The sequence below is a fragment of the Oncorhynchus nerka genome, linkage group LG1 (genome assembly GCF_034236695.1).
Source record: "Oncorhynchus nerka isolate Pitt River linkage group LG1, Oner_Uvic_2.0, whole genome shotgun sequence".
Classification (NCBI taxonomy): Eukaryota; Metazoa; Chordata; class Actinopteri; order Salmoniformes; family Salmonidae; genus Oncorhynchus; species Oncorhynchus nerka.
Genome location: NC_088396.1, coordinates 17,009,706 through 17,030,787, shown reverse-complemented (window position 1 = coordinate 17,030,787; position 21,082 = coordinate 17,009,706). Strand labels below are relative to the sequence as shown.

The 21,082-nt window shown below is 41.0% G+C and overlaps 1 protein-coding gene across 2 annotated transcripts in view; it reads right to left on the bottom strand.

The window, feature by feature from the left end:
- LOC115106208 (interferon alpha/beta receptor 1a-like) overlaps positions 1–21,082 on the bottom strand; it is a 26,632-nt gene extending 5,550 nt beyond the window's left edge. For both annotated transcript variants that reach the window (XM_029628804.2, XM_029628874.2), the window contains exons 1-6: positions 20,882–21,082; positions 10,407–10,539; positions 9,853–10,037; positions 4,844–5,004; positions 1,728–1,881; positions 1,385–1,539 (exon numbers count right to left, since the gene is read on the bottom strand). In XM_029628804.2, coding sequence (XP_029484664.1) covers positions 1,385–1,539; positions 1,728–1,881; positions 4,844–5,004; positions 9,853–10,037; positions 10,407–10,539; positions 20,882–20,933 — 840 coding nt within the window. In that variant the 5' untranslated portion in view covers positions 20,934–21,082. The remainder of the gene's footprint in view (positions 1–1,384; positions 1,540–1,727; positions 1,882–4,843; positions 5,005–9,852; positions 10,038–10,406; positions 10,540–20,881) is intronic.

Here is a 21,082-nt window from a genome sequence, read left to right as displayed (position 1 = left end):
TGGTGGTGGTGGGGGGGGGGGGGGGAGAAGAGGGAGCAGCATATGATTACTCAATTTATCCCAACACCCCAGAGACACACACCCACCCAAAGATACCTAGATATTACTGTTGTTTACATGCTAGCCACTGTGAGGCCTGCTGCTACTCTCTGTTTATTATACATACATAGTCATATACATACATAGTCACTTTACCCCTACCGACATGTACAATTTACCTTGACTAACCTGTATCCCCGCACATTGACTCGGTATCCCCTGTATATAGCTTCGTTAATTGTGTTACTTTTAAACTTTTGTTTATTTAGTCAATTTTGTTTTACTCTATTTTCTTAACTGCATTTTTGGTTAACTTCTTAAGGTATAGGAGGCAGCATTTTCACTTTTGGATAAATAGCGTGCCCAATTTCAACTTCTTGCTACTCATGCCAAGAATATAAGACATGCATATTATTAGTAGATTTGGATAGAACACACTCTGAAGTTTCTAAAACTGTTTGAATCATGTCTGTGAGTATAATAGAACTTATGTAGCAGGCAAAAAAGGCCTGTCTGTTCACTGAGTTCTCATTGGCAAACGATATTTCTTAGGAACTTGTTGTTGGTTGAGGTTATTCATTTGTGCAATGAAGAAGTAGGGCCATCCTGGAAAAGGATAACGCTGTTGAGATTTGGCCAAGACTTGAAAAGTGGCGTTAGACTCGTCTTCAATTTGATCGATTATTAACGTTTAAAAATACCTAAAGGTGTATTGCAAAAGTAGTTTGAAATATTTTGGCAAAGTTTATAGGCAACTTTTGAAATATTTTGTAGTGACATTGCGCATTTTGGAAGCTGTTTTTCTCTGGATCAAATGCGCCAAATAAATTGACATTTTGGATATATATGGACGGAATTAATCAAACAAAAGGACCAATTGTGATGTTTACAGGACATATTGGAGTGCCAACAAAAGAAACTCGTCAAAGGTAAGGCATGTTTTATATTTTATTCCTGCGTTTTGTGTAGCGCCTGCAGGGTTGAAAAATGCTACCCTCTTTGTTTACGGTTGTGCTATCAACAGATAATAGCTTCTTATGCTTTCGCCGAAAGCCTTTTAGAAATCTGACATGTTGGCTGGATTCACAACGAGTGTAGCTTTAATTGAGTATCTTACATGTGTAATTTAATGAAAGTTTGATTTTTATATCAATTTATTTGAATTTGCCGTGCTGCATTTTCCCTGGTTTTTGGCCAAGTGGGACGCAAGCGTCCCCTATACCATAAGAAGTTAAGGGCTTGTAAGTAAGCATTTCACGGTAAGGTCTACACCGGTAGTATTCGGCGCATGTGACAAATAAAATTTGATAGGATGTGTGTGCTTGTTAGCCCATGTACAGCCTACCTCCTGGATGTATGCAGGCAGCTGGATGGTGGGGTAGAAGGTGTGTTTGAGGACTCTGTAGAACCTAAAGAAGGTGTAGGGCAGCAGCACCAGCAGGAAACATACTACCAGGGAGACCAGGAAGTACAGGAAAATCTGCCTCCACTGGGTGTCACCTGTGGATGAAGACAATCACACAAGTGTCCTTCAGATTACAGTGCCCTCGTTAATGTGTAAATACTCCTGTAAAAAAAATATATATACAAAAAAACACACTCATACAGTATACTTACTCACACGGATACAGGTAGGTTACACACACAAACACGTCATGCTATTTCAAAACCAATCTCAAAGTCTTTACCTTCTGTCTGCATGCACTGGGGTGCCGTGTAGCCGCTTGTCTTGTTGTAGTAGTCGTAGCGAGACTGAACCATGACACAGTACCACGTCCAGGCCTCCAGCTCAGGCAGCGTCACCAGGTTATTGTTAGAGTTCACCACATTAGGCTTTAGACCCTGTTCAAACAATAAAAACATGTTAAAATAGGTTTTTGCAGAGTGAAATAAGATAGGGCTGTGTTTCCCAAACCTCTCTGGAGTACCTCCAGCCATTCCACTTACTTGATGTAATGCAGTACTAGCACAGTTGATTCCACTGGTGAACTAATCACCAAGCCCTTCTTCACATGAACCATCTATGCTAGTACTAGATTAAATCAAGTAAGTGGAATGGCTGCAGAAGAGCAGATACAATTGATGTTGAAGCCCTGGGGGAGTTACAGAGAATACGTAATAACAGCTTTGCATTCAATCTGATGCGCATTTGAATGCCCTGTCCGATATCGAACAGAATAAAAACCCTGAAACGTGTTGGCTTTACTTTTTAGAATAAATACTTTTTAAAATATTCAACCCTTCGCACTCGTGGGGATTGTCCTATATGGATAGGGCTAAATTGAAATCGTACAGAAGAAATATGAAAAGTATATGCATAACCATGAGTACACAACTGATCCAATTACAATCTTGTTTCATCGCTGCAACTTCCCAACGGGCTCGGGAGAGGCGAAGGTTGAGTCATGCGTCCTCCGAAACATGACCCGCCAAACCGCGCTTCTAAACACGACAATGTGTCGGAGGACACACCGTTCAACTGACGACTGAAGTCAGCCTGCAAGTGCCCAGCCCGCCACAAGGAGTCGCTATAGCATCAAGGAGTCAAGTAAAGCCCCCCCGGCCAAACCCGGACCACGTTGGGCCAATATTCCTGGAAAATGTGAGGTAGGTGCAACATAAGACAAAAAAATTACAAGGGTTTGAGTGAGAGGTCTAACTGGTGTTTCCAAGTGGCCACACACCTCAAGTGCACAGTCCCTTACATAGGATGCCACTACAGTAACAGGTCGATAGCAACAATTGATAACCTGATGTACCTTTTCAGACAGAACTCTGCTCCAGCATAGAATGTTTGGTATTGTTTCCCTGAAAACAATAAAATGTTGCTCATTGATGTGCTGTTGTTTTTATGGTAGGGTACGCCTCGATCACACCGACAGCATCATTGCATTTTTGTACACAAGAAGTACATTCATTTCCAACGGAACACTGCGTTTGCCTCACAGCATTGCGTTGCAGAGGCAGTTGCAGTACGTTCTGTGTGGTGCATACGTTGGATTTATCCAACCTACCCGTCAAACTATGTGTAGACGGCTTGACGGAAATGGTAGCTGAAGGTGAACGTTGAACTTTTGTTGCACACATACCCAGATGATGCTGATGCTCATTTGATTGACGGTTCTGGTTGCCTAGAAATTGATGTTAGTCCCGTCATTCCTTAACCTCTTGCCTCTACTTGGGACGCTTGCGTCCCAACTAGAGCTCTGGAAATGCAAATGCGCTACGCTAAATGCTAATAGTATTAGTTAAAACTCAAAAGTTCATTAAAATACACATGCAGGGTATCAAATTAAAGCTACACTCGTTGTGAATCCAGGCAACAAGTCAGATTTTTAAAATGCTTTTCGGCGACAGCATGAGAAGCTATTATCTGATAGCATGCACCAATACACTACAACACAAAAGCACAGCAGGGGACGTAAACAAAATAATTAGCATTTCGGCGTTACACAAACCGCACAATAAAATAGAAAACAGTCATTACCTTTCACCATCTTCTTTGTTGGCACTCCTAGATGTCCCATAAACACTATTGGGTCTTTATTTCGATTAAATCGGGCCATATAAAGCCAAGATATCGTTATATGTAGACTGTGTGATAAACGAAAAACAGCGATTTCACAACGTAACGTCATTTTTAAAATTCAAAAAGTAGACGATAAACTTTCACAAAACACTTCGAAATACGTTTGTAATGCTACTTTAGGTATTAGTAAACGTTAATAAGCGATAAAAATCATCCATAGGCGATGTCAAAATCATTAGCTGTCGTCTTGGAAAAAATTTCACGAGAGAGCTCTTCCGGAATGATCTGGGCGGAGACCGGAGGTAAGTGGTGCCCCTGTTTCGGTTCAACCAAGAATCAAAGAGGATTCAATTCACAAGACTCTAGACAACATGGGGATGCTGTGGGAGTTGAATGCTCGGTCTTATCTAATTCGGCTCACTGTTAACAATTGCTGGAAGTGGCGCAAGGATATTTATTTCCATTTTCTGTGATCAGGTTTTCCTGCGCTTTCCGATGTAACGCACGTTATGTAATAGCCACAGTCGTGATTTAACCAGTTTTAAAAACGTCCGAGGGTTTCCTATCCACACATTCTAACCATATGAACGTACTATATTCCTGGCATGAGTAGCAGGGCGCTGAAATGTTGCGCGATTTTTAACAAAATGTTCAAAAAAGTAGAGGGTAGGAGCAACTAGTTAACAGACAAGTTAAATTCCTGTTTTCAATGGCGCTTCGAAACTACCTCCAGAAAAGGTTTTGTTGCGGCATTTAAAAAGCGGTAGTGTACCCTTTCAGACAAACACACATGCCGTAGCGCTTTCAAGGCGCCACATTCCAATAATAGAAAGGTCTATTATTGTGTTGCGTTACATAGACAACCTACATAGAAAACCAGAGTAGGAACACAGGTGTGTTCTTTTTAAGGTTGCGGTTTAGAGTGTTTACATGTTGTGGCTTCTGGTGTGTGGGGTTTTATAGCAGTCACAGGGTTACTGAGGGGAGGCCCAGGTGCCTTAAGAAAACATAGAAAAGGGAAGTGTGAGTTGGAGAAACAAAGGTATTTTAAAAACTTCTCTCTGAGGATTTCTAGTTGTTCCAAAAAAAATAATGAATCTGTCCTAGTTTCAGCTAGAAACCAAAAAAAGTAACATTCACATTTTTGTCATTTAGTAGTTACTTAGTGCATCCATTTTAAGGTAGCTAGGTGAGCCACCACATATCAACAACAGTACATTTTCCACCAATAAAGTAGCTATCAGAAAAGTCAGTGCTAGTAAGAAATGACAGTACCCGAGGGTCATCAGACAGGCTCCAGTACAGGATGTGGTAGTACAGGGAGAGGACGTGTTCCTTCATGGAGCCCTGGGTGCTGGTCAGGGGGTCAGAGATGGTCACGTCCAGCAGGTTCCCCACAGGAGCCAGCTCAACCCTGGATGGTGGGCCCAAAGCAGCTAGATGGGGAAGAACAGAAAAATAAGCATAAATAAACTTTCAGTAATCATCAAGTCAGAATCCAGCCGAGCCAACTCCAGAGAACGATTATTGGTGATCGATAGCGATCTTCCTGTGCTAGTTGTGTGTTAGGGTGTCTACGTACAGTACCAGTCAAAAGTTTGGACACACCTACTCATTCAAATCAAACTTAGTCACATGCGCCGAATACAACCTTACTGTGAAACGCTTACTTACAAGCCCTTAACTCTTTCGTGAACTGCATTGTTGGTTAAGAAAATATTTACCAAATAAACTAAAGTAAAAAATTATTAAAAAGTAACAATAAAATAACGAGGCTATACACAGAGGGTACCAGTACCGAGTCAATGAGCGGGGATACAGATTAGTAGAGGTAATTTGTACATGTAGGTAGTGGTAAAGTGACTATGCATAGATTAAACAGCGAGTAGCAATAGTGTAAAAAACAAAATGGTGGTGGGGTGTGTAAATAGTCCAGGTGGCCATTTGATTAATTGTTCAGCAGTCTTATGGCTTGGAGGTAGAAGCTGTTAATTAGTCCAGGCTCCAGTACCGCTTGCCGTGTTGTAGCAGAGAGAACTGTCTATGAATTGGGTGACTGGAGTCTGACAATTTTGAGGCTTTCCTCTGACACTGCCTAGTATATAGGTCCTGGATGGCAGGAAGCTCGGCCCCAGTGACGTACTGGGCCATATGTACTACCTTCTGTAGCGCCTTACGGTCAGATGCCGAACAGTTGCCATACCAGGTGGTGATGCAACCATGCTCTCGATGGTGCAGCTGTAGAACTTTGAGGATCTGCGGACCCATGCCAAATCTTTTCAGTCTCCTAAGGGGGAAAAGTTGTTGTCGTGCCCTCTTCACGATTGTCTTGGTGTTTTTGGACCATGATCAACATGTTGCTGATGTGGACTCCAAGGAACTTGAAACTCTCGACCCGCTCCACTACAGCCCTGTTGATGTTAATAGGGGCCTCTTCGGCCCGCTTTTTCTTGTAGTTGACGATCAGCTCCTTTGTCTTGCTCACATTGAGGGAGAGGTTGTTATCCTGGCACCACACTGCCAGGTCTCTGACCTCCTCCCTATAGGCCCTCATCGTTATCGGTAATCAGACCTACCACTGTAGTGTCGTCAGCAAACGTAATGGTGGTGTTGGGAGTCGTGGGTGAACGGAGTACAGGAGGGGACTAAGCACGCACCCCTGAGAGGCCCCAGTGTTGAGGATCAGCGTGGCAGATGTGTTGTTGCCTACCCTTACCACCTGGGGGCGGCCCGTCAGGAAGTCCAGTTGCAGAGGTAGGTGTTTAGTTCCAGGATCCTTAGCTTAGTGATGAGCTTTGTGAGCACTATGGTGTTGAACGCTGAGCTTTTGCCATTATTGTAAACCTCCCACACATACTATACGATACATTTATTAAACATAAGAATGAGTGAGAGTTTGTGTCACAACCTGGCTCGTGGGACAAAGAGCTCTTATAGGACCAGGGCACATATAATAATCAATAATTTTGCTCTTTATTTAACCATCTTACATATAAAACCTTATTTGTTCATTGAAAATTGTGAATAACTCACCACAGGTTAGTTAATGAGAAGGGTATGCTTGAAAGGATGCACATAACTCTGCAATGTTGAGTTGTATTGTTTTAAATCATTTTCCACACAGTCATCTGTTTCGGGAAAGTACCTGCGTAATTGCGCAACAAACTCACTCAGGTGCTTCGCTATATCACATTTGACATTGTCCGTAAGCTTGAGTTCATTTGACCACAAAAACAAAAATCATACAATGATGGAAAGACCTGTGTGTTGTCCTTGTTAATGCAAACAGAGAAGAGCTCCAACTTCTTAATCATAGGCTCAATTTTGTCCCGCACATTGAATAAAGTTGCGGAGAGTCACAGTAATCCTAGATTCAGATCATTCAGACGAGAAAAAACATCACCCAGATAGGCCAGTCGTGTCAGAAACTCATGCAAGCGGTCAGCCAAGTGGAAATTATGGTCAGCAAAGAAAACTTTAAGCTCGTCTCTCAATTTAAAAAAAATCTGTCAATACTTTGCCCCTTGATAACCAGAGCACTTCTGTATGTTGTAAAAGCATGGTCGCTGCCCATATCATTGCATAGTGCAGAAAAATAGTTCAGGAACCTTGCTGTAACAAAGTGTTCCACCAATTTCCACTGTAGTGTCCAAAACAAGCTGTCAGGCATTCCCTTGGCAGCAAGAACCTCTCGGTGGATGCTGCAGTGTACCCAAGTGGCGTCGGGACCAACTGCTTGCATGGGTGTTACCACTCCACTACGTCTCCCTGTCACGGCTTTTGCACCACAACTACAGATATCAACATGAACAGCAGCTAAGTTTGGCTACATATGGACCGTTAGTGGAATTTCCACGAGAGAGTAACGGTTAATGTGATTGGATGTTAATTATTTGACTAGGCTACCCTTATTTGACATTGTTGTTATTTCGCTGAACACTAGATGGTTTAATTTTATTTTTGGCAGTGAAATGAGCCTACTCAGGCGAAAAGAAAAAAAACTCTAACCCAAATGTATAGCCCCGTTGGAAACTATAAATGGACTGTTTGAAAATGTGAATAATGAAAAAAAAATCTATACACTATTTTTTAAACGTGAATCAGTTTTATTTGGCGTACTCCCGACGGCATTTCGTGTACCCTAGTTTGAGAATACTTGGTCTAGTGTATCCGGGATGATGCTGCTGATGTGAGCCATTACCAGTCTTTCAAAGCACTTCATGGCTACCGACGTGAGTGCTACGGGGCGGTAATCATTCTAGGCAGGTTACCTTCGCTTCCTTGGGCACAGGGACTATGGCGGTCTGCTTGAAACATGTAGGTATTACAGACTCAGTCAGGGAGAGGATGAAAATGTCAGTGAAGACACTTGCAAGTTGGTCCGCACATGATTTGAGTACACATCCTGGTAATCTGTCCGGCCCGTGGCTTTGTGAATGTTGACCTGTAAAGGTCTTGCACATCGGCTACCGAGAGCATGCTTCAGTGTTGCTTGCCTCGTAGCGAGCATGAAAGGCATTTAGCTCATCTGGTAGGCTCACGTCACTGGGCAGCTCGTGGCTGGATTTCCCTTTGTACTCTGTAATAGTTTTCAAACCCTGCCACATCCGATGAGCGTCAAAGCCGGTGTAGTAGGATTCAATCTTAATCCTGTATTGACACTTTGCCTGTTTAAATGGTTTGACTGAGGGTGTAGCGGGATTTCTTATAAGCGTCCGGATTAGTGTCGCACTCCTTGTAAGTGGCAGCTCTAGCCTTTAGCTCGATGCGGATGTTGCCTGTAGTCCATGGCTTCTGGTTGAGATATGTATGTACGGTCACTGTGGGGATGACGTCGTCAATGCACTTATTGATGAAGCTGATGACGGAGGTGGTATACTCCTCAAAGCCATTGGATGAATCCCGGAACATATTACAGACAATTGAGAAACATATGTTTCACTGGCAGCTTCATTAAATAGTACCTGCAAAATACCAGTCTCAATGTCAACAGTGAAGAGGCAACTCCGGGATGCTGGCCTTCTAGGCAGAGTTCCTCTGTCCAGTGTTATTTTGCCCATCTTAATCTTTTCTTTTTATCGGCCAGTCTGAGATAAGGCTTTTTCTTTGCAACTCTGCCTAGAAGGCCAGCATCCCGGAGTCACCTCTTCACTGACGTTGAGACTGGTGTTTTGCGCGTACTATTTAATGAAGCTGCCAGTTAAGGACTTGTGAGGGGTCTGTTTCTCAAACTAGACACTAATGTACTTGTCCTCTTGCTCAGTTGTGCACCGTGGCCTCCCACCCCTCTTTCTATTCTGGTTAGTGTCAGTTTGCACTGTTCTGTGAAGGGAGAAGTACACAGCATTGCACGGGATCTACAGTTTCTTGAAAATTTCTCGTATGGAATAGTCTTCATTTCTCAGAACAAGAATAGACTGACGAGTTTCAGAAGAAAGTTATTTGTTTCTGGCCACTTTGAGCCTGTAAATCAAATCCACAAATGCTGATGCTCCAGATACTCAACTAGTCTAAAGGACAGTTTTATTGCTTCTTTAAATCAGAACAGTTTCCAGCTATGCAAACAATTGAAAAATTGTTTTCTAATGATCAATTAGCCTTTTAAAATGATAAACTTGGATTAGCTAACACAACGTGCCATTGGAACACAGGAGTGATGGTTGCCGATAATGGGCCTCTGTATGCCTATGTAGATATTCCATTAAAAATCAGCTGTTTCCAGCTTCAAAAGTCATTAAAAAAATTAAATGTCTACACTGTATTTCTGATAAATTTTATGTTATTTTAATGGACAACAAATGTTGCTTTTCTTTCAAAAACAAGGACATTTCTAAGTGACCCCAAACTTTTGAATGGTAGTGTATGTGGGAACTCCTTCAAGATTGTTGGAAAAACATTCCAGGTGAAGCTGGTTGAGAGAATGCCAAGAGTGTGCAAGGCTGTCATCAAGGCAAAGGGTGGCTACTTTGAAGAATATCAAACATATTTGGATTTTCTTAACACTTTTTTGGTTACTACATGATACCATGTGTTTTTTCATAGTTTTGATGTCTTCACTATTATTCTACAATGTAGAAAATAGTAAAAAGAAAAGAAAACCCTAGAATGAGTAGTTGTCCAAACTTTTGACTGATAATGTATGTTGGTGTGTGGTTGTGCTTAGATATGTGACTGCCTCTTTGCAACTGTGTTTATTATTTTGTTATGTTCTCACATTTACATCTCTTTAGTTTGTGTTTTTAAATCGGTGCCAAAGTCAGTCTTCCCCATTTCCTCTCTCTCACCGTCTTTATCGGGGCAGAAGTCTTTAAGGACCCAGTCTGAGTTCAGTCCGTCTGCACTGGCTCGGACCCTGAGCACATACATGCCCAGGTAGTGCAGATCAGAGCCTGTGAAGTTACAGTGGGTATGTATGGTCCTCTCACACACACGGCTCCAGTTCTTCTTCTTCCTCTGCATCTTATACTTCCTATTGGGGAGAGAGAGGGTCACTGATTTACATTTTAGTCCTTTAGCAGACATCGCTCTGGATAAGAGTAATTAGGGTTAACCGCCTAGCTCAAGGGCACATCGACAGATTTTTCACCTAGTCGACTCTGGGATTCGAACCAGCAACCTTTTGGTTACTGGCCCAATGTGCTCAACTACTAGGCTATCTGCTACTGATGAGACGCAGTCTTGGCCAAATACCAGATCATGAAACTCATATTGTAGCGCAAGAAGAATTAGACCAGCCACAGTTTGGGTGTACTGTAGCATGCGAGATATATTATAATGTGACATGGGGAGGGGTGGAGGATGTGTCCAAGAGTGTGATACTGTGTGTGTGGTGATTTACCCCATGTACTCTGCAGTGAAGGTAACAGTGTTGCCTGTGGTCGTCTGGTCCCGGTCCCAGTCCCATGTTAGTAGGTACTCTGTGTTCAGGGTGAGCAGAGTCAGGTTCTGAGGTACAGGCAGCTCTGCAAGCACTGAAACACACAAAGGAAAACAGGTTTATTAACTTCTTGCTGACAGGGGGGCAGTATTGAGTAGCTGGGTTGAATAAGGTGCGCAGAGTCAACTGCCTGCTACTCTGTTCCAGATGCTAATATATGCATAGTATTAGTAGTATTGGATAGAAAACACTCTGAAGTTTCTAAAACTGTTAGAATGATGTCTGTGAGTACAACAGAACTCATATGGCAGGCGAAAACCTGAGACAAATCCAACCAGGAAGTAGGAAATCTGAGGTTTGTAGTTTCATTTAAGTGATTGCCTATCCAATATGCTGTGTCTATGCGGCCAGATTGGACTTCCCAAGGCTTCCAGCAGATGTCATCATCCTTTAGAAAGTTGTTTGGGGCATCTATTGTGGAAGGGGGTCGAATAAGAGCTGTTTCAACATGTGGACTAGGCTGTGGCCAATCAGTTGTTTACTGCGCAGTCACACAGGCGCGCCATTCCTTCTTTTTCCTCTGTAATGAATACGCTATTGTCCGGTTGGAATATTATTGAAGATTTATTATAAAAATACCCTAAAGATTGATTGTAAACATCATTTGACATGTTTCTACAAACTGTAAAGGAACTCTTGACTTTTCGTCTGGATTTTGCGCTCGCATATTGTGCCTTTGGAACAGTGAACTAAACGCGTGAACAAAACGGAGGTATTTAGACATAAATATGGACGTAATCGAACAAAACAAACATTTGTGGAAGTGGGAGTCCTGGGAGTGCATTCCGACAAACATCTTTATTTTTAATTTTAACCCCTTTTTCTCCCCAATTTCGTGGTGTCCAATTGTTGTAGTAGCTACTATCTTGTCTCATCGCTACAACTCCCGTACGGGCTCGGGAGAGACGAAGGTTGAAAGTCATGCGTCCTCCGATACACAACCCAACCTAGCCGCACTGCTTCTTAACACAGCTCGGCATCCAACCCGGAAGCCAGCCGCACCAATGTGTCGGAGGAAACACCGCGCACCTGGCAACCTTGGTTAGCGCGCACTGCGCCCGGCCCGCCACAGGAGTCGCTGGTGCGCGATGAGACAAAGACATCATTGAAAATAATAATTTGTTCATAACTGACTTGCCTAGTTAACCTCTTCAACCTATGGGGGCGCTGTGTCATTATTGGATAAAAAGACGTGCCCGTTTTAAGCGCAATATTTTGTCACGAAAAGATGCTCGACTATGCATGGAATTGGCAGCCTTGGAAAGACAAAACTCTGACGTCTCCAAAACTGCAAAAATATTATCTGTGAGTGCCCCAGAACTAATGCAACAGGCGAAACCAAGATGAAGTTTCATACAGGAAATGCCCCAGATTCTGAAGGCGCTGTGTTCCAATGTCTCCTTATATGGCTGTGAATGCGCCAGGAATGAGCCTGCGCTTTCTGTCTATTCCCCGAGGTGTCTGCAGCATTGTGACGTGTTTGTAGGCATATCATTGGAAGATTGACCATAAGAGACTACATTTACCTGGTGTCCCGCCCGATGTCCTGTGTGCGTAATCTGTAGGTCCATGCGCGTTCCATTTCTTCAGAAGAGAAAGTAAACTGCCACAATGGATTTTATCGTCGATAGATATGTGAAAAACACCTTGAGGATTGATTCTAAACATCGGTTTGCCATGTTTCTGTCGATATTATGGAGTTAATTTGGAAAAAAAGTTCGCGTTTTAATGACTTACTTTTTTCCCTTAACCAAACGTGATGAACAAAACGGAGCGATTAGTCGACACAAATAATATTTTTTGTAAAAACTGAACATTTGCTATCTAACAGAGTCTCCTCATTGAAAACATCTGAAGTTCTTCAAAGGTAAATGATTTTATTTGAATTCTTTTCTGGTTTTTGTGGAAAATGTTGCATGCTGAAATAGAGGCAAAATCCTATGCTAGGCTAATACTAATACTATTACACAAATGCTTGTTTAGCTATGGTTCAAAAGTATATTTTGAAAATCTGAGATGACAGTGTTGTTAACAAAAGGCTAAGCTTGAGAGCAAATAGATTAATTTCATTTCATTTGCGATTTTCATGAATAGTTAACGTTGTGTTAGGCTAATGAGCTTGCGGATAGATTTACACAATCCTGGATACAGGTTTTTTTTCGTAGCTAAACGTGACGCAGAAAACGGAGCGATTTGTCCTAAACAAATAATCTTTCAGGAAAAACTGAACATTTGCTATCTGAGAGTCTCCTCATTGAAAACATCCGAAGTTCTTCAAAGGTAAATGATTTTATTTGAATGCTTTTTCTGGTTTTTGTGAAAATGTTGCCTGCTGAATGCTAACGCTAAATGCTACGCTAAATGCTACGTTAGCTATCAATACTGTTACACAAATGCTTGTTTTGCAATGGTTGAGAAGCATATTTTGAAAATCTGAGATGACAGTGTTAACAAAAGGCTAAGCTTGAGAGCAAATAGATTCATTTCATTTCATTTGCGATTTTCATGAATAGTTAACGTTGCGTTATGGTAATGAGCTTGAGGCTGTAGTCACGATACCGGATCCGGGATGGCTCGACGCAAGAAGTTAAATAAAGATAAAATAAAATAAAAATGAAGCTTGGAATGTGCTGAGTGCAGGGAAGACGATCACGTTGGCAGGCACTGATATGGGTAGAGAGCTGTGGATTAGTGAGGAGCGGGTTCGAGGTCATTAAGAGAAAAGGAACAGTTTATTGCCCCTATGATTCCCATATATTATGGCTGTTTCATGACATTTATGAGTATAGCTCACTTCCTGTAAAACACCAGGGGCTAAAATGCACATGAAGGGGTACTTTGGGTAAAGGCAATAGTGGCTTTGACTTGCAAACATTGGTTGTGCAGATCTCTTTTCACCCATCACCAACAATGTCTGCAATCCTCTATGACATTGACCTTCTTGGTTGTCTCTGTATTGTAAAATCATGTTCACACAAATTTTAAAAAAAAAAGGTAGAATTACAACGCTCCCCAAACCTATTTTCCTTTTTGACATCTTATTAGCCTAATAATTGCCAGCTACTTATTTTGATTAACATTACTGTACCTAGAATACAAGGGTTTCATTTGCACTAAACAATTTCATGTCACAAAAATAATGTAGGAAATCTTTCTGCTTTATGGGTTAGCCGCATATACATTATCTACTGGTATCATTTTAAATTGAGAACATACAGTGCCTTCAAAGTATTCAGACCCCTTGACTTTGACATATTTTGTTATGTTATAGCCTTATTGTAAAATGGATTAAAAAAATTAAAAACTCAGCAATCTACACAAATAACTCTAGACCAAAGAAGCAAAAACATCAGTGGTGAAAAAAAGAATAGGCTAGCCACGATGACATTGACCTCACTAGCTAGCCAGTGCTTTTATACCAATTGTACACAGACATTTTGAATAGGAAAAACCCTGTAGAGCTAATCCTAGACAAAAGAGGTTTCAGCCTGCCGCGTGACTCAGAACTTGCAATACCACAACAGGAACTATCACATGGGCTGGAATAAATAAATAAAAATGTAGAGTAGAGAATGGTTCCCTTAACAGCTGTGTGTGTGTGTGTGTGTGTGTGCGGGCCTGCTAAACTTCAGTGCACCCATGGGGCTGCGATTTAAAAGGGTCATTACATGATACACTAAATCTGTGTCTCGCTCTTTTTCCACTCTCTTTATCAGTTGTGACTCAGAATGTCTAGCCCTCTTTCTAGATTGGGAGGGCCTTGATCGAGATGAACACAATTACCCCAACCTCCTGATGGTGGCAGGCACACACACTAGTGATATGCGGGTTGACCCATAACCCGCAGCCTCTGCGGATAACCACATGGTGGACGGGTTCAGGGTTATTACATTGTAGAATAAAGATAAATAATACCTTTAAAAGAAATGGATCATTATGCAATTTAGGCTACATTGAGGTTTTACTTTCATTATTTTAGGCTATTACTGTATAAGCGTAAACTTCAGGGCTTGAAAAGGGAAACACTTTTGAAGTAAAGCTAAGCAAAGAGATTTATTCAATCCACTAATACTAAACATGTGTATTTAACACAACAACTATATTTTGTATTTTGATCGCCGACAAGGTTTATTTGGAGGCATGGTCAGCAACATTTTAAATTGCCATAGTAACGACTGACGCCAGTGCGCCACTGGCAGGAATCAGCAAATTGTCTGTGGTACTGAGTTTTCGCGCAGAGAGTGAATCGAAGAGAGTGGAGTCAATGAAAATGGCAACAAGTAGTAATTCAAACACGAACTGTATAGCGCCAGGCTGTATGAATTGGTTAAAAAAAATCCATCGGAATCCCAAGGACGCACAACTTTCGAAGAAGTGGCTCCACATCCTTTAGTTTGAGCTAGCAGGATCTGCAGACAGCACTTCGCGGAGGCAGACTTTGCGATGAAGGGCACTTTCGATGATGCGTCAACCGGGAGTTTCGGAATGGAAAGGAGTCATAGGCCTATGTTGAAACCCTCTTCTTGCGCCTCCATTTGACATTGAGGGTTATGGTATAGTGGTTACCGACCGACCGACTGACCATCATCAACATCTCAAAAACGACTGAACTGAGGAGGCAACGCGAGTCAATGCAATGGGGTAACGTTAACCGGTCATGACTGTTGTTGACTAGTCTAGCGTTAGACACTGAACAACTTTGTTGCAACTCTAGTTCAAGGTAACTAGCCAATTGTGTAACACCTCCAGCAAATAACATCAGTAAGCAATTAAACTACAACACAGTTTCTCCGTGTACCCCTGTTATTAGGTAGTTACTGTAGCTAGCTTCCACCTCAGATAGTCAAGTACTGGAATACATTTTGTTGACAGATTTGTTTTTGTAATGTTAGCTCCACCTCATTTAACTAGACTGAAGTTGACGCAGCTTTTTTATTTAACTAGGCAAGTCAGTTGCGACTCAGTATTTTCATTTTTGTAAAAAAAACGTTGCCGTTTTAAATGGGATATTTTGTCAGGACAAGATGCTAGAATATGCATATAATTGACAGCTTTGGATAGAAAACACTAACGTTTCCAAAACTGTAAAGATATTGTCTGTGAGTATAACAGAACTGATGTTGCAGGCGAAAGCCTGAGAAAAATCCAATCTGGAAGTGCCCCATATTTTGAAAGCGCTGCGTTCCAATGAGTCCCTATTGAGCTGTGAATGTCCTATCAACAAGCTTACGCGTTCTACGTATTCCCCAAGGTGTCTACAGCATTGTGACGTAGTTTTACGCATTTATGTTGAAGAATAGCCGTAGGTGGCTACATTGCGTAAGTGGTCACATGATGGCTCCCAGGGTGACTCGCGTAAAATACAGAGGTAGCCATTACTCCAATCGGTCCTACTGAAAAACGAATTGTCCCGACGGATATATTATCGAATAGATATTAGAAAAACACCTTGAGGATTGATTATAAAAAACGTTTGCCATGTTTGTCGATATTATGGAGCTAATTTGGAATATTTTTCGCCATTTTCGTGACTGTAATTTCCGGGCGATTTCTCAGCCAAACGTGAAGAACAAACGGAGCTATTTCGCCTACAAAAATAATATTTTTGGAAAAAATTAACTTTGGCTATCTACCTGGGAGTCTCGTGAGTGAAAACATCCAAAGTTAATCAAAGGTAAACGCTAGCTGCTAGCAAGGCATAATACTATGCTAGACTATCGATAAACGTACACAAATGCTTGTCTAGCTTTGGCTGTAAAGCATATTTTGAAAATCTGAGATGACAGGGTGATTAACAAAAGGCTAAGCTGTGTCTCAATAGATTTCATTTGTGATTTTCATGAATAGGAATATTTTCTAGGGATATTTATATCCGTTGCTTTATGCTATTGTTGTCAGGCGATGATTACGCGCCCGGATCCGGGATGGGGAGTCACAAGAAGTTAAGAACAAATTATTATTTACCATGACGGCCTACCAGTGAACAGTGGGTTAATTGCCTTATTCAGGGGCAGAACAACAGATTTTTTTTACCTTGTCAGCTTGGGGATTCGATGGCCCAAACGCTCTAACCACTAGGCTACCTGCCGCCCCAAAGTTAATGTTTGCTGAAAAGTAAATGTCCCTGTATTTGCTGTGTGTGTTTGTGTCTTGACAAAGCATACAAGACAGGAAGCTTGTTAATTCCAACTGATATACATTTGGGTTCAGTTGTCTTAACTAGGATGACATCTTCCCTGAAAATGTTTATCCTAGAGGAGACTGTGCAGTAGGCAGAAGAGGTACATGCTAATCCATGTTATTTTTAAGGCTATTGTTTATTTCATGTATATGCAGTTATTCTTGAATATAACTATAGCCTGATAGAAAACAATTAAGGTATCTACCAAAATGAAAGAATGGTTAGTACAGCATGCCAAACTGACCCCTGGGTGCCAGTGGTCCTGTGCTGCGGTGGAGAAGAGGTCCACCAGGAACATCACTAAAGAGCTTGGGGCCCAGCTAGATTGGCAATTTATTAGGATCGCCATTGGCTGTTGCAAAAGCAGCAGCTACTCTTATTGGGGTCCACACAAAACATAATACAGAACATCAATAGACAAGAACAGCTATTCACACTCAATCATTTATATCTATATGGTATACAATGCAGGTTTCTTTTCAATCTTTTTCGATTTGCGATTGTTGTTTAGCTCATAGTACTTTGTTCTATATTCCACTTTGTCGTTGTCTATTGTGTCACTCAATGCTAGGGGGTTAAGAAATAACGTCGAACATTTGCCGAACAGCTTAAAACAGATTGTTTTTTTTCAAGCATCTGGTTTTTGCCTGAACCTTAATAAGTGTGAATTGTTTGCTGTTAAAGACTGTGTAATACCCTCTATATGCAATATTTCAGTCAAGGAAAAAGTAATATACCTTGGGATTACCATATCTACAGATCAACAGGAAAGATGCAGGAAAGATGCTCATTAAATGTTATACCTATTAAAACAAAAAGAAGTTGAACCATTGGTTGCAGAGGGATTTATCCTTGAAAAGCTGAAGGTATGTCCAGACATACTTATGCAGCCCAGTCCCTATATCTTGACAACAAAATTGGTAAAGCTGTTGACCAGGTGCTTTTCAACTTCATCTGGAAAAATCGTGCACATTATATTAGGAAATCTGTCGTTATGAACTCATATGAATATGGTGGTCTCAATTTTTTTGTTGTTGATTTTCCTACTTTGAAAAATACTTAAGATAAATTGGGCTAAACATTTTTTAATTAAAGAATCCTACTTCAATTTGGAATTTCATCCCTCATATCTTCTCCTGTTCTGGTGACCCCAATTGTATGTTACTTTGTAACTACGACATTGATAAGATTCCTGCAAAATGATCTGCTTTTCAACCACGCTAAGTATTCTTAGCGTGGTTGTTAATATACAGTGGGGCAAGAAAGTATGTAGTCAGCCACCAATTGTGCAAGTTCTCCCACTTAAAAAGATGAGAGAGGCCTGTAATTTTCATCATAGGTACACTTCAACTATGACAGACAAAATGAGAAAAGGAAATCCAGAAAATCACATTGTAGGATTTTTAATGAATTTATTTGCAAATGATAGTGGAAAATAAGTATTTGGTCAATAACAAAAGTTTCTCAATACTTTGTTATATACCCTTTGTTGGCAATGACAGAGGTCAAACGTTTTCTGTAAGTCTTCACAAGGTTTTCACACACTGTTGCTGGTATTTTGGCCCATTCCTCCATGCAGATCTCCTCTAGAGCAGTGATGTTTTGGGGCTGTTGCTGGGCAACACGGACTTTCAACTCTCTCCAAAGATTTTCTATGGGGTTGAGATCTGGAGACTGGCTAGGCCACTCCAGGACCTTGAAATGCTTCTTACAAAGCCACTCCTTCGTTGCCCGGGCGATGTGTTTGGGATCATTGTCATGCTGAAAGACCCAGCCACATTTCATATTCAATGCCCTTGCTGATGGAAGGAGGTTTTCACTCAAAATCTCACGATACATGGCCCCATTCATTCTTTCCTTTACACGGATCAGTCGTCCTGGTCCCTTTGCAGAAAAACAGCCCCAAAGCATGATGTTTCCACCCCCATGCTTTACAGTAGGTATGGTGTTCTTTGGATGCAACTCAGCATTCTTTGTCCTCCAAACACGACGAGTTGAGTTTTTACCAAAAAGTTCAATTTTGGTTTCATCTAACCATATGACATTCTCCCAATCTTCTTCTGGATCATCCAAATGCTCTCTAGCAAACTTCAGATGGGCCTGGACATGTACTGGCTTAAGCAGGGGGACACATCTGGCACTGCAGGATTTGAGTCCCTGGCGGCGTAGTGTGTTACTGATGGTAGGCTTTGTTACTTTGGTCCCAGCTCTCTGCAGGTCATTCACTAGGTCCCCCCGTGTGGTTCTGGGATTTTTGCTCACCGTTCTTGTGATCATTTTGACCCCACGGGGTGAGATCTTGCGTGGAGCCCCAGATCGAGGGAGATTATCAGTGGTCTTGTATGTCTTCCATTTCCTAATAATTGCTCCCACAGTTGATTTCTTCAAACTAAGCTGTTTACCTATCGCAGCTTCAGTCTTCCCAGCCTGGTGCAGGTCTACAATTTTGTTTCTGGTGTTCTTTGACAGCTCTTTGGTCTTGGCCATAGTGGAGTTTGGAGTGTGACTGTCTGAGGTTATGGACAGGTGTCTTTTATACTGATAACAAGTTCAAACAGGTGCCATTATTACAGGTAACGAGTGGAGGACAGAGGAGCCTCTTAAAGAAGAAGTTACAGGTCTGTGAGAGCCAGAAATCTTGCTTGTTTGTAGGTGACCAAATACTTATTTTCCACCATAATTTGCAAATAAATTCATTAAAAATCCTACAATGTGATTTTCTGGATTTTTAAAAATAATTTTGTATGTCATAGTTGAAGTGTACCTATGATGAAAATTACAGGCCTCTCATCTTTTTAAGTGGGAGAACTTGCACAATTGGTGGCTGACTAAATAGTTTTTTGCCCCACTGTATAAACATTTTTTCCCTGCATAGGTATTTCATTTGGAACAATAAGGACGTTTTGTATTGAATCATGCATTTATTTTTTAAGAACTGGTTCAATAATCATATCCTGCTGGTGAGTTAACTTTTTAATGCAGAAGGATTATCACTCAATGATGAGGAATTTTGATCTAATTACAATATCCCTGTAACACCTAGAGAGTTCGCCATAGTCTTTGATGCTATTCCATCTGGAACTCTCATGTTATTTAGAGGTGTAGCCAGACCTCACCTTCCTGACCTACCCTCTCTTAATCCAGTTGACTCTCCAATAGGGAAAATATGTTTCTCTCCTTGCTCCCTCAGAACAACAGATCTATACGTGCTTTATTTCAAAGGGATATTGTATCCATTCCTTATGTTACAAGTTACTGGAATACATTGTTCACTAATATCTGTTGGAAAAAAGTCTGGTTATTACCACACAAATACTTGCTTGTTAACAAGGTCAAAGAGGTCTCTTTCAGAATGATCCATAAGCATTACCCTGCGAATCATTACCTGAAGAAACTCAGAAAAATACATTAACATTGATTGTACTTTTTGTGTTGAGCATCCAGAAACCGTTTCACATTTATTTTGGTATTGTCTACATGTAAAACAATTTTGGAAAAATATTCACAGTTTTATAATTGTTAATACTCTTGATGACTTTAGTTTTTTTTATGTGAGAATGTACTGCTCGGTTTCCTTAACCATAATAAAGAAAAAACAATTTTCCCTCCATAAATCTAATTGTGCTAATGGAAAAATGTCATATTCATAAATGTAAGTTCACTAATAAAAATAAAAAACTCTGTGTTTTCTAGAAGGAATTCGAGCAGTACATTAAGACCATTCTACATTCTTCTAATAAGAAAGCTGTTAAAACAATCAATATGTGTGCATCTTTTAAGGTCTTTGTATAATCTGTAATTTGGTGTACCCCCTAGTATACGTTATCATTGTCTGTATACTTCTTGTATGTATACTGATTTCTTTTTTTTTAATGAAAAGGCCTAGCTAATGCTGTATCACATTAGTGGATACTTAGACTGCTCTCAGGGCAGGTTTGTCGGTTTTGACTAGCAGAAGTGACTTTTCGTGGCAGGTTAACACAATTAACGTGGCAGGTTACGAGAATTAGGTTAAAGTTAGTTAAAGGGTTAGCTAAAATTGTCCATAACTGCGCTAAAACCAGTCTTGGTTTCCACTACATAATAGTACATGCCATCACCAAAACTGAATATTTAGCTACTATAGCTAGCTAACGTTACCTATATTAGAAAGCAAGACACGACAATATAGAGCTAGCATTAGCTAGCTACTTACCATTGGTTATTGGGAGAGACCAGAGGAGAACGAGAGCAAAGCCCACGTTCATGATGAATAATTATTATTTAGCAAGGAATCCAACCGTACGTTTGCTCAAACTGCCTTCACAAATCGTTAATTTCACCAGTTGCTACGGCCAGTTCTTGTGATTGTTGCCTAGGTCTACATTACCGTTCTTCTAGCAGCAGGATATTATGC